The sequence below is a fragment of the Streptopelia decaocto genome (assembly GCF_964273445.1).
Source record: "Streptopelia decaocto genome assembly, chromosome: 13".
Classification (NCBI taxonomy): Eukaryota; Metazoa; Chordata; class Aves; order Columbiformes; family Columbidae; genus Streptopelia; species Streptopelia decaocto.
Genome location: NC_138668.1, coordinates 4,440,845 through 4,455,060, shown reverse-complemented (window position 1 = coordinate 4,455,060; position 14,216 = coordinate 4,440,845). Strand labels below are relative to the sequence as shown.

Here is a 14,216-nt window from a genome sequence, read left to right as displayed (position 1 = left end):
CATTGGAACAGGCTGCCCAGGGCAGTGCTGGAGTCACCATCCCTGGAGGGGTTGAACAGATGGAGATGAGGTTCTGAGGGACATGGGTCAGTGCCAGGGGTGGGGGAACGGTTGGACTCAAAGATCTTGAGGGTTTTTTCCAACCAAAATGATTCTGTGATTCTATGACACACTGGCCGGGTTCTCACTCAGTGTGACACAACTCTGACAGGAATCCTTAAAAGACAATATCCAGACCCAAAACAAGCACTGACATAGAAACAACGTGCCCTGGAGGTATATTCTGACACAGGACCAAAGATCATGCTGGCAAAAACCACTCTGTGGATTAAAGCTGCTAAAGGAGGAGTCCTCGAGTGTGACTAACAGGCTTAGGCAACCGCTGAGCCAGGAAAGAAAATATTTTGATTGACAGCAATAATATGGCTTTAGTGGTTCCAAAATATTTCATCTTTAGATTCCAGAATGTTTTCTAGCAGAATATATCGTCCTTGTTTCACAGAAAGGGCAAATGAGCTGTGGAGACGGGAGGTTTGGGGAGGTCACAGTGTGAATGAAGGAGCAGAACGGGCAGCCAGGCAGCACATGATGGTAAATGGTGAGGTTGGGAGGGACAATGTGTGAAGTTTCAACTTTGTGCTTTCACTTGCAACTGGAATCATTTTGCGTGGAAATTAGGAAAAATTTTGTCCTGTTAGGGGCTGTGGGGCATTGGAACAGGCTGCAGTGCTGGAGTCACCGTCCCTGGAGGGGGGAACAGACGGAGATGAGGTTCTCAGGGACGTGGGGCAGTGCCAGGGGCGGGGGAACTGTTAGACTCGATGATCTTGAGGGTCTCTTCCAACCAAAATGATTCTGTGACTGCATTGCAAGGAACAGGATTTCAACATAGCTTGCCGTTCCTAAGCCCGTCTGTGTGCCGGGCAGGAAGGTTTCCTCCTCCCTCCAGTGTAGTGAAGGATGCACGAATCCCGCAGCCGCTCAGGGCTGCGCTGCTCAGCTCCCGCAGGGATGGAAAACACGATTCCGTTTATATAAACCGAATTAACACAAACCTTGTTCTCCGGTATTAGGCCGAGCGGTCTGAGCAGCCGCCGCCCCCCACACCCCGACACGGGCCAGCGGGATGACGCAATCCTGACGTCACCAGCCCCGCCCCCCCCGGCCCTGCTGAGTCACGGCTTCTCGCACCGAGCGGGGCCTCCCGCGCGCTTGACGCGGAGAGAAGGCGGCGGTTGCCATAGCGACCGCGCTTCTCGCGAGAGCCGGCGGGGCGGCGGAAGTGGCGCACGGCGGCGGGCGTCGCGCGGCCTCACGCTGCCGGCGCCTGATTGGCTGGCGGCGGGGGCGCCCGTAGCGGTGGCTCCTTCTCGCTTCCCCCCGCTGCTCCCGGCCCGCGCCGCCCCCCCTTCCTCCTCCTCCGCCTCCTCCTCCCGCCGCCGCCCCGCCCGCAGCGCGCGGCCCCGCCGCCAGCCGCCAAGATGGCGTCGGCCCTGGAGCAGTTCGTCAACAGCGTCCGGCAGCTCTCGGCCCAAGGTGACCGCGGGGAAGGGGTGGGAAGAGCCGCGTGCGAGCCCGGGGTGGCGGCGCGGAGCTCCGCGGGGCCTGAGGGGAGCGGGCGGCGGCCGGCGGAGCTCGCCAGGCCCCGCGCGGCTGGGGAGGGCGGGCCGGGGCCTGGCGTTCCCCTCACGGTTCTGCCTCAGGCGCGGGTCTGGCGCTCCCGCCGGGCTCGGGGGGATCCCGGAGCGGTTGGGTTTGACAGGGCTGGAGGGGCCGGCCGGGCTCTTCACGGGGCTGCTCGGTTCTGTCCGTGCGCAGCGACGAGCTGAGGGGTGTCGGTCCCTGGAGCTCTCGGGGAGCGGAGGGGAGCCGGCTCGGGCGGCCGCGCCGGAGTCTGAGCCTGGAAGATGAGGGGGGAGGAGCGGGAATCGCAGGGACTTTAACTGGGATGGGACAGCCCGGGCTGTCACCGCACTGATGGGCGTGCGGGTTGTTCTAAAACACGTGTGGTTTAAAATCCATTTGGGAAGGGGCGGCTCCTGGAGACAAAGTAGAGCGTGGACAGAGGAGTCACCATGGGAGGCCAAGATGCTATGTCAGAGTTGCCGTAACCAAGCGTTCACAAAGTGTTTTAATAACCACCGTTAGATTTGTCTCAGTTTTGCTGCCGAACTCCTAATTCTCCTGTATGTGGGCACAGCATTTCCTACTTCTTGAACTTTCTGTCTGTGTTGATGCCCTTAAAATGTGTTCTGAGTCTCTTCCCACATGGAATATTTGCTCCCTGGAAGCGATCAAGAAGTGGTTTTCCTCTGTGGTTTCAAGCTTTATCTCTGGCCGTTACTTTTGGGTGGAGCTCAAATTTTTCTCTTACTTCAGTTTAACTTACTAAATGTACAGTATTTTTACTGAGGGTATTGGATGCGAGAGACAAATCATAATTGCAAAGTGTGGCTACAAACCAGATGAAAGGTGATTCTTTGAAGTTGTGTAGTTTAGCTGGGAATTTTTCTACAAGGTTTTGCGGATGCAAAAGGTTCAAGGGGAAACCGGTTGACTTTGTGGAGGTTTTCCCATTAGGGACGAGCCAGATAGATGCTCTCTGAGAAGGAAAATCCAGATGCCCGACAAGCTGCTGGAGGTTGTGAGAGCACCTGTGTACTTGTGGTGATGTTGGTCTTTGTGATCAGCATTTGGCTGCGCAGGAGGTGACATAAGTGGTCATTTAGGTGGGCTAGGCATGGGTATTTCTGCTTACACTGTATAAATTGTTTGGTGTGTATTTGTGGGTAGAGTCTTGGTTTGGGGTTTTTTTCTTTTTTAGGGGAATGCTATTTGATAGGTGTAGAATGGGTGGGTTTCTCTGCTACGGAGGACACCAGAAGGTTTGCAATGCTTGAATACCATGATCAAACCAAGAGAGTTGTACGAACCCTATTCCTTTCCATGTTTATGCCTTGAGTTTTAATTCCACGTGGAGAAAGCTGGAGTTCCTGGGCTCTGGTTCCCTCTTTGGAAATTTTGATCCCCAAGCTAATATTTTATTGCTAGGGCTTCTCAGGTTTTCTTTTTCAAAGCAAAAGGCCAGAGAGTTGAGAATAGTGTTAATCTTTGTGAATGGAGCCACTATGCCTCATTTTATAAAGATTTTTTGTAAGGGTTGAGAGAACCTCTGTTTTTCCCCTTGTATCTGCAAGAATTGAACATTGAAACAAAACTCGGCTTCAGAAAGGTGTAGTTTAAATTCAAGTAATTGCATGAGGAAGGATTTGAAAGTAGTCCATGGTAATTGGTCTGCTTTCTTTGTAAGGTGTTTTGGGCTTACTGTGCCTTCATAATGCAAAATATGCTTTCATGCTGTGTTCTTAGCTCTCAGTGAGTAGAATAACACTGTAGTTCTAATCATATGAAGTAAATTTAATAACAGATTTTTTAAAATCCTCCTATTGTTGATATTTTTTTTGTAATTTTGATGTCTACTTCAAAAAAACTGCTTAGGGGCAGACCTGAAAAGTGGAGAGGGCACTTGAGAAGCAGCAAGGAGCAAGCTCTGGTATTGGGGATTTTTTTAGAAAGTGTAGGAAGCTCTGTTTGGTTTTGTATAGATTTCCCCCTTATCATGCCTAGAAGACAGAAGGGTAGGTGAATGTATCCACATGAGGCAGAATTTTACAGCATGGTAAACTGGTCAAAGTTTTGGAGACTTGGTTTAGGGAGCACTTGGCGTTGATAGGAGACCCTGCAGCCCTGGCTCCAGTGAGATGAGCTGACACCACTTGTCACGTCGTGTTTGTGTTCTGAAGGTTTCCATTGCTGTCCCAAAGGCCAGAAGCTTACCTGTCACCTTATAAAAAACACACTGCAGGTACCTCACTTGTTGAAAACTAACGCCTGTGGTATTACAGAATGGTAAATTCTCGGGGTGATAGAACTTTCTCCTCAGGTTATGTAGGGCAGCAAGGTGTAATGAAGTGTGGGAATGCGTGAGTGCTCCCTAATTAGAGTTTGACAACCATGTTTTGTGTTTCAGGGCAAATGACCCAGCTTTGTGAACTGATCAATAAAAGCGGAGAACTGCTAGCAAAAAATCTTTCCCATCTGGATACAGTGCTTGGTGCCCTGGATGTGCAGGAACACTCGTTAGGTGTTCTTGCTGTCTTGTAAGTGTTGCTGTCTTTTAATTAAATATCTTAGTACTAAAACTTTGTGCAGTGTGCTGAGTTGTCAAACAAATGCTTTTCTTTTGGACATAAATATTTTCAATGCGTGTTTCTTAGAATGATCCTAAACTTCCTTTGGTGATACACATTTTATTAATAAAGACACCACGGGAAATTTATTTTTTTCAAAAGAATAAAAACCTCTGGAGCTTGTAAATGCCATTACCGTCAAATGGTAATATTGGGGGTTTGCTTTTCTCGGGGCTGTATGCATTTCTCTTGTTTATGCCTTTTTAAGTGTTTGTCCATACATGTTCAGCAAAAATATATAAAACTAGCTTTTAAAACTTGATTGGCAGGGCATTAGTGTGCTGAACTGTAAGCATGAAGCTTTTTTTTTTTCTGGTGAAGGATGGGTTCTTATCATAGTTGTTAGGTATTTGTCTCTAAACAGCATTGAGGCTTTTGCTGCTGTCTGTAGTTTAAGATAATACTTGAATTGCCTGAGAGATGCTCAGGTAAGGTAAAGCTATTTGGCCCTGGAGCTAAAAATATTGTTTCTAGCTGTACCTAACCACAGGTGAAGTGTCTGCAGGTTCCGCTGTTATTTTAAAGGAAATAATCAGAATTCTAGAACTTGTTCTACTACCCTTTTGGAACAAAATGACTGTAATATGTAGAGATAATGCAGTTAATGTTACAATTCACTAGCGTGTCATGAAGATGCGTTATGGAATTTATAAAAAGCAGGGCATTGGTACTGCATTCGCAGAAGAATCGCCTCATGGGGTACACAAAAACAGTCATTCAAACAGGTGGAGGAAGGAAGATAACTGTTTAAAAGAAGTAATATGTAAAATGTGTTATTTGAAGAGATGGTGTCAGTGGAATGTCCAGGGAGGTTCTCCTGGCTGAAAGTGTGGCACAGTAAATGGTGACATAGAATAGGACTCTGAAGAGACAGGGAAGGGGTGGCAGCACATGATAGGGACATTCATAAGCTTTGTAGGGAAGGACAGTCCATGATCTCGGTGGGTTTGAGCTGCGTATGACAGTGAACAGCAGCTGGAGTGCAGGCAGGGCTTGGCACCTTCCAGCAGCATTAAACAGAGGATTTTCTGTATGTTTTTGTGATGTGTGGGATGTATAGCTAGAGTTTCGTTGCCCTCAGTTGAGCATAATCATAGTTCATCTTGTAGAAGCAGCGATGTGCAAGGCTACAGCCTGTGGGCTGCTGAGGAACCGCCAGAGACAGAGAGAAACTGAAGTGAAAAGAAAAAGCTCCTATGGAGAGATACAAGTCTAATAATTTAATAGCTGAGAAATCCTGAGCACATTGAAGCAGGAGCTGGCTGCAGGATAGGCAAAAGCATCCAGAGAAGTTGTGTACCTGACTGTTACAATTCATCATCATTAGCCAGTGTTTCTGTTATGATTCTAACTATTGCACCAGATAAAATGATCTTCGTTCACCATAGTTTGTTCTAAATTGTAATTTGCACTAGATGGAGAATGGGGGTGTGCACGGAAAGCACATTTTTCAATGTTGTACAGCTCCTGGGGAAATAACACTTTCAATTTATTTGCAAAAATCTACATACTTAGACTTAGGACTAAAGATGAAGCTTTTTTTATTTATTTCCAAATGTTTAGCGCTAAACCTTTTTTATTTGTTTGTTTTAGGTTTGTGAAGTTTTCTATGCCCAGCATCCCTGACTTCGAAACATTATTCTCACAGGTGCAGCTCTTTATCAGCACTTGTAATGGAGAACACATTAGATACGCAACAGACACTTGTAAGTTCAGCTTGCTTTCAGACTTTATATATTTTTTGATAGTTTGATTCTACTGATTTTTCACTCTGTTTTTTTTGTTTGTTTTTTACTGTATTTAGTTGCTGGCCTGTGCCACCAGTTAACAAATGCCCTTGTGGAGAGAAAACAGGTGAGCAAGTATCATCTAGTACAGATAAGCTACCTGCATATCCAAGCTCTTAAAGGGGATGTTACCTGTCTCTTAATCACTTAATTAAGATTTTATACTAACTTTATGTTAAGTATTTTGATGCAGCTCCTTACTTGTTAAGTTTACTGAGCAGCAATGAGCCTAAAACAAGATTTTAAGTTTTCTTTAAGGAAAACAGAAGTAAGATAAAATTGAGGGGGGGAGAGTCACCTGAAAACGTGTGTTTTTACACAAACTAGGCAATCTGTGGTACCAAGAATGTTCTTCAGACAGCGTGTACGTGACTAGGACAGGGCTACAAAAATTATTAGCGCCGGTGAGTCAGTGAGACTAGTTTCAGTGTTATTCTCACCAGTGTTATATAATAACGTTCTTAATGAAATGCCTTAAAACGTAAGGGAAACTTGATTAAGAAGTATCTGACCAATGTTTTTGTTGCTAAGATACTGACTTTTTCAGGCCATTTTAGTGCAATCTAGCCTGAAATAGAAGTAGAGATCAAGTCTGGTCTAAGTCGAGTAAAGTGAGAGCCTCGTCTTTGTTATTTGGTTGGAGTTTAGCTGAGGTTTTCTTATTGATACAAATTATTGTATTCCTGATGATGTTGGCTTAGTGGAGCAGAACTGATGACTTTATTTGGTTTCTCAGGATAAGTTGTATAGCCAGGGTTAATTTTATTTTCTGAGCGACTGCAGTATCCTACAAAAAAGGAACCTCAAGTTAACTATTACTTAATGGAACCTGTCAATTAGTGTTATTTTTCATTTGTAAGTGTCAACATAAGATCCAATGTGCTGCCATCTATGAGAAATTATCTGAAAGAGATGTAATTTCTGACAGCCCCTGCGAGGAATTAGCATTCTCAGACAAGCCATAGACAAGATGCAGATGAACACAAACCAGCTGACCTCAATACACGCAGATCTCTGCCAGGTAAGGGGAGCATAAGGGCTTGTTATGAGAATAAAAGCTTATAAAATACCTATAACCCTTTGAGGAAATGCATGTTCACATGTTGCAATGTAAAAATGGCTTTAAAATGGTTGGTTTGCTTGTTTCCCAAGTAATAAATAATACGATATACTGAAATAAAAAACCCTTCTATTAATTTTAAATGTTCAGTGCATGTCTACAGACTCTCTTATTTTGCTGATGACTTCTAAAAGTCCTTTGACATCCCTTCTCTCTGGGACGAAAGTCACACACAGCTTGTCTCAGGCAGTGTAAGTGTCATATCCAGATACCGTTGGCTCAGGCTTGACAAAAGGCACGTTTGTCTCGGTGTCTTTGGCCTGGATTTGCACTTCTGTCTCATTCTGGGCTCCTGGGATTTGGGGTTGGACAGGAATGTTAGTGCAATATTTTGTGCTGCCAGCACTGTAGTCTGGAAGGCCTGGAGTTTCAGGCAGCTTTGTCAGAGTCTCATTTCTTTAGGATCCAGCTAATTTATAACAGTTCGCAATCTGTGTTAAGGGTTTTCCAATATCAGGATGCAATGAGCAATCTGTGTTACAGCACTACTGGTGTGCACTGTTTTTGCACTCTTGGAGGAGTGATATTTATTAAATAGTACTAGATAAATTTAGTTTAAACTTCTTTCTCTGGAAATTTGAATGGAAATGGCTAATTTATGAAAACTTGATTTATTTTCTTGTAGCTCTGTTTGTTAGCAAAATGCTTTAAACCTGCCCTCCCGTATCTAGATGTGGACATGATGGATATTTGTAAAGAGAATGGGGCATATGATGCGAAGCACTTTTTATGTTACTACTACTATGGTGGGATGATATACACTGGGCTAAAGAACTTTGAAAGAGCACTCTACTTTTATGAACAGGTAACTTTAAATAAAACGATGAGTTTAAAGTGTGATCGATTGAAAGGCAAAAGTAGCAGGTGTAATTGTGCTGCGAGAACATATCATCTTTGAATTGACACCAAGAATAGCAATAAAAGCCGTGAACCTAACAGAAAGTACAAGCAGTCTCCAATTATTTTCGTTCTTAAGGACATAATTCTGCTAACAAATCTGTACTGCTGTTCGTCATTCAAATAGGTTTTGGTTTAGCATGTGTGTTCATCATAGTAAGACGTAAAAACTGATTTAGGTTAATGTTCACTATTAGTTCTTCAGTATATAAAGTGAAGTAACAAGTAAAGTGTCTTTAGAGGTGTTTTCCTTTAAGGTCTCTTACAGCCAAGTAACTATTGCACCATAAAACTATGCAACTCAAAGGTTGATGTTAAATTTATCTCACTATAAATATTTTTCAGATGCCTGCTTGTTACTGCTCACATAGAAACCGTTCACAGGCTGACTTTGAGAATTGTGTATTCTCAAAGAAAAAATAGCTCAGTGGTTTTGCTAAGAACTTTAATACTTTTACGAACAGACTTAACCTTCTTCCAGGCTGTTACAATATATGCTGCTTTGACTTCCTCTGTGAAAGAAGATAAAATCACAAAATTGGGAAAACTTTGTGTGTATGAGAGGGAGATGGTACCAAATGTGCAAAACAAACTGGTGCAGAGTTTTTATTTTCTGTAAACAAGGTTCAGCTCTTGAGTAGCTAGCAGTATCATAGTAAACTAAAACCCCTTTTCCCTGTTCTGCAGAGCTCTTTCAGCATACTTAAATATGAGATCCGATGATGTAATAGCTTTATAAAGCCTCTTTAAGGATCTGTGGAAATCCAGGTTCTACAGGAACTGTATAATCATTCCTGCTAACAAGTGATTTCTAGTACAACTTTAGATACATGCTAAGGAAAGAAGTTTTGATTTGGTCTTAACAGGGTAATTTTAAGGTTGGCACCGCTGTAATGTGTTATGTTTTGAGTAGCTTGTATAGAATTTACCTTTTTAGAACATTTTGGGATTATTAATTTTGACAGAAGTTAGTTTAATGCTCAAAGCTGACTTTCCTATGTCGTTGTATCCTTTTTGCATGAAGCTTTAAACTGAGATTTTACTAATGCAGTAGCTACCAGGATCTACCAGTAAGTATACTAAATTTCCATTCCATTTCTTTCTTTCTTGCTCAGGCAATAACTACTCCAGCCATGGCGGTCAGTCATATTATGTTGGAATCATATAAAAAGTATATCCTAGTTTCTTTGATACTACTTGGCAAAGTTCAGCAGCTACCAAAATACACTTCCCAGATAGTTGGCCGGTTCATTAAGGTAAGTCTTGCGAATGCAGCTAAATAATGCAAGAACAAATCCAAATTTGCAAATTATTTTTTGCTACCCTGTTTAACATTGCAGATCATGGGAAGTAATGCACAATGTGCCAGAGTACAACCTCTTGCTGCCGTGCTAGTTTACAATAGCTAAAGATTGGCAACTTTTATGTCTATTGCAAACAAACTATATTGTTCGTATTGACAATACAGGTTTTTTAACTGAAATTTGGAAAAACTTTAGGGTTTATTAGTACTTACTGAGATTCTCTTCACCGATACTGCACATCACTCACATCACTGGTCTTTTAGGTTAGAACTCAAAACAAGACTCAGATTTCACTTGGCTTTCAATATGCAATGTCCTTGTAAAAACATTCAACCCATAACTTCATCTAGTTGAAGTACGAAATAAGAAATAGTTTATTCCAAAACTCCAGTATATAAAGAAAAAAAGCTTCTGAAAAAGCTGCAAGTTTGGAGTCCATAAGCATTCTGATTAGCAGGTGTAGGGTGGAGGACAAAACTACTAGCGAGAGTTCTGACCCTAGGTACCTAACACATTTTTAAAAGTTAGTTCTTATTTAACACATAGTTTGTTGATTTGTGACCAAAATTTGAGAGAGTTCAAAAAATCTAAGTTAAGATACTAATAAGCAAGCTCAACCGATTGCTGTTTTAAAGTAATTTAGGTGAATTAGTCTTCGTTCTCTGTTGTCTGTTCTGTGATTCATTGTGCTCAGGGATGAGATGTCTTAGGGAGTAGAACTAATGTAATGGGTCATCAGCGATCAGTCAATGTGCTGCTTCCCTTGAGTTCAGGTTACTTCACACGCTAGTCGGCTGATGGACTTTTTCTTCATGAGAGATGCTTGAGCTACTTGAATTTACTTTTATCTGTGTGGTTTCTAATATTGAAATATTAATAGATTTTTTTTGAGGCTGGTTGAACACCGTGTTCTTCAAGAAAGGTTCTGATTTTTTCTATTTGCAGCCCCTTAGCAATGCTTACCATGAATTAGCGCAAGTTTATTCAACCAATAAACCCTCGGAGCTTCGAAATCTGGTGAACAAACACAGTGAAACATTCACAAGGGATAACAATATGGGGCTGGTTAAGCAATGCTTGTCATCTCTCTACAAAAAGAATATTCAGAGGCTAACCAAGGTAAGAGGGGGTTTGTTTTGCTGAGAAATTGTGATTAGTTTTTCTCAAAGAGTGTATCTCTGAAATGTATTCAATTCAGAGCAAAATTATTATAATGTAGTAATGTCGTGGAGAAATGACTAAGACTGAGATGTTTGTCTCTGAAACAAATGAGACGAAAGTGCTCTACATAGAAAACCAATACAGTTGGCTACTTCTGCATTATTTAAAAGGTGTCTGTCAGAGGAGTTTGCCCATGAGATTTTCATACGTAATCAAAAAAGTTGTGAACGCTACTGTTTGAAAAACAGGGAGCCTGAACTTTGCACATTATCAGAGAAGAGTGAGTGAGTGCGAAAGATTTTGGAAGCGTGAAGTAAAACGAAAAGCAGCAGCAGAGTGATGCGCTCCTTCAGCTGAGAGATCAGATTAATCCTTAAACAGGGGAAAGGTCTTTTTTTGCAAGTTCCAGTGATGTAGTAGAACTAAGCTCAGAAGTAATGCAATACACATCTCCTGAAGGAGCTTCAAGGGCTGGACAGTCACCTTATTCATGTAGAAAGGTGAGGGAAGAGGTTGGACTTAGTCAGGACTGTGTCCGGGGTAAAAAGGAATTGCGGAAATGGAGTAATGGCACCATAAGTTTGGTGTGCACACATGTGCAATATAATAAATTCCTGTCTTTGGAGGAAGAACTGACTCCACTCTCATGGTGCTTTGATAAGTAATAACTATATATTCCACTTGCTTCTTCCCCTCAGACTCCAAAAGTAAGGTTGCATAGGCCATGAAGGCTTGATAGCGAAAGTTCTTAGCATCAAGTTTTAACAATTTAATATTTTCTACATTTCAGACATTTTTAACATTGTCATTACAAGACATGGCAAGTCGAGTGCAGTTGTCGGGGCCCCAAGAAGCAGAAAAATATGTCCTCCACATGGTAAGACTTGTGACTTGGCTAAACTATCCTAATTTAAAAACTCATCCCATTTAAGACTCAAGTGTTTGGATTTGCAGTGCGTGTTCTGAACAGCAGAAGAACGGTTCTTTTTCAGTGTGAAGGAAATACTGTTGGTCTGCTGTGGTGTTTAGGCTGTTCTCAAGAAACCTTAAAATGTATTCTCTGTTAAGATAAGGCATGGGAAGCTGTTAAGAAATAAAGAGCAAACCAGTTAAAGATGATTCCACAAGGAGCCTGTGTGGTGTAGTTACCTGAAGTTCTGTTCTTGGTGATACCTTACGTTAAACCTTATCTCATTTCAGATAGAAGATGGTGAAATCTTTGCAAGTATTAATCAGAAAGATGGTATGGTCTGTTTCCACGATAATCCTGAAAAATATAACAATCCAGCGATGCTTCATAACATTGATCAGGAGGTAAATCTTTAAGCTATTAACTGCTTTTGGAATTCCTACTGAAGAACTTTAGTCTGTAATCAGGGAGCTACTGGGAGAAGCCAGTATAGGTATCATACATGTAGAGATTGAGGACTATAAATCATTATTTGACTATTTCACAGTACTGGTATGTAAAGGTTGTGGATGGATGGTCAGTCACAGTCAATGCATTCCCTGTTTTATCTCCCTTGCATTGAATGGGTTGGAAAGATTGGTTTTAGAGTTCAAGGATCACTTTCCCTGGCTATCGATAAACTGCCTGGTGGGTGGGTGACCCACATGGGACCATCTATCAGTGTCCTTAAAAAGGATTGTTAGGAAGACATGGATCAAAATAAGGGAATAAAAAATGGTCTGACGCCCTTGTTTGGGAGATGAGGGATGAGAACATTTTGACGTAGAACTTTTGTGATGGCAAAAGTTACTGGTTCTACATAGCACAGCTGTGAAATATCTTGAAGATCATGTACAAGCTGGACAAAGTGATTAACTTAATATATATTTTTAAGATGCTGAAATGTATAGAGTTGGATGAACGACTGAAAGCCATGGATCAAGAGATCACTGTGAACCCTCAGTTTGTGCAGAAGGTAATTGATTTAGTGTCTTGTAAGAGATTCAGTGCAGTATGTGTTGCACTGTATTTACAGTGTTAATAATTACATATTATTAATACCATGTGCATAAGCATCATCAACAAAAAGGAAGTGCATGTTTATTTCATATGCACTTTATTTTCCTACCTGTTAACTTCAGAGAGCTGTCTTCAAAGAGCTGTCTGGCTCAAAGGTAAACCTTCAAACCTGTTTTTGAAAAGAAATAACTCTCTCTCTTCCAGAGTATGGGCTCTCAAGAAGATGACTCAGGGACCAAACCATCCAGTTATTCCTGAAGTTCATGTTGCTCACCACTCCGCTTTCAAGTAAAAGCTTATGAAAGAATCACGCCTGGAACAGGGCATTGAGGAGTTCCACGAAGAGAGCAGAGAGAACTGAGCTTTGCTTTTCACCCGGACATTAAAAAAATAAAAGAACACCCTCTCAGTACTGTACAATATCAGAAATATTCTCTGCAAAGAAAAAGGAAATCTCAAAAGAAACTTAAAAGTCTGTTTTGGATTTATTTATCTTCAGATTAACATCGTTAATGCATTAAATAATCTACCTTTTGTTTTAAAGGGTTTGAATGTTGCTGTGTTTCTGTAGCAGTCCTTTTTTCTCTTCTGAAAAAAAAAAAGTGTTATTCAGGGAAGAATACAAACTAGTGTTGGTTCACTTACAAGATAATTCCTGGTTCATTATTCTGTATTTGAAGTTGGCTCGAAGTGCAGATTTATCATGTGTGTGGTGGGGGAGAGGGGTGGAGTTCAAATAACTTCTTTACATTAGAATTTACATATGGCCAGTGTTGCTGGCTGCTCTCTCTGAAATGAAATAGTAACTGTGTTCTTCCCAAAAGGATGAGCTTATTAAGGAGTCCTTGTAAGGCAGTTTTGCTGAAAAGCAGAAGTGACTAGAGGGAATCCTTATGTGACAGCTATTTATGATTTTAAGTTTCTGTTACAAAATATCTTCTAATTACATTTGCTCTTAGATCAAACTTATTAGACCTAAATGAACGGATATTTGAAAGATCTTGGTGTTCTGGAAGATTCTAGATATGAAGTTGTTCACACCAAAAGAAGTTTAAATTGTTGTTCTTATACAATTGGCATGCAGGTATTCAACAGGCTGATACTTTTCTGTGGTGGAAATGAGTGAAGACCATGCTATAGATCTTTGTTTCCAGAAAAATAATTCTATATGGAACACAGAATTCTATACAGCTCTCAAAATGCAGGATTTTATTTGGAGACAACATGCTTCAATGCTATCTGGTTTTTAATTCACTACTTTAAACATAAAAATTTGTTGTTGGTTTTAAGTGCTTCATCCCTTAAATCAACGGGCTATTTGATTTTTCTGTAGCTCTTGTGTATCTGAAGATTCTCACTGTCCAAACACCTTAGAAACACTTTGTGTCTGTGCAAATCTCCTACAACCAGGCATAAATAAACCTGTCAGCAAGTCAGAATGCGAGAAGCTCAGCATCCAGTGCTTCCTACTTAAACGCCTGACTAGGAGCTGCTTGCTGCTGCTAACATGCCGCTTTTTTTCAGGAGCCTAAGTGGGAGTTGAGCATTTTTGGCTCTTGCCATGTGAAGCTTGTACGTATTGAGGTCACCCATGGTTGAAAATCTTCCATTTGTGCTTCCAGTGCTGATACAGAACTGTCGGGGTCTTTGTTTAAAACTGGTGTCTCCATTCTAGCAGAGCCTCTGTGACAGCTGTTTGCTTTCTACTAGAAACGTCCCCAGGTTGTT

General features: G+C 41.7%; 1 protein-coding gene across 2 annotated transcripts; it reads left to right on the top strand.

Moving 5' to 3' along the window:
• The first annotated feature begins 1,375 nt into the window (after nt 1-1,375).
• COPS3 (COP9 signalosome subunit 3) lies at nt 1,376-13,935 on the top strand. Of its 2 annotated transcripts, none has more exons than XM_082064077.1 (12): nt 1,376-1,536; nt 4,031-4,160; nt 5,844-5,956; nt 6,055-6,104; nt 6,966-7,058; nt 7,783-7,962; nt 9,170-9,310; nt 10,304-10,477; nt 11,310-11,396; nt 11,720-11,833; nt 12,364-12,444; nt 12,693-13,935. In XM_082064077.1, the coding sequence occupies exons 1-12, from the start codon at nt 1,482-1,484 to the stop codon at nt 12,744-12,746; spliced, it is 1,272 nt and encodes a 423-aa protein (XP_081920203.1). In that variant the 5' UTR covers nt 1,376-1,481; the 3' UTR covers nt 12,747-13,935. The 2 variants fall into 2 exon arrangements, with proteins under 2 accessions (XP_081920203.1, XP_081920204.1); XM_082064078.1 differs by lacking the exon at nt 1,376-1,536 and adding an exon at nt 2,364-2,472.
• The last annotated feature ends 281 nt before the right edge of the window (nt 13,936-14,216 follow it).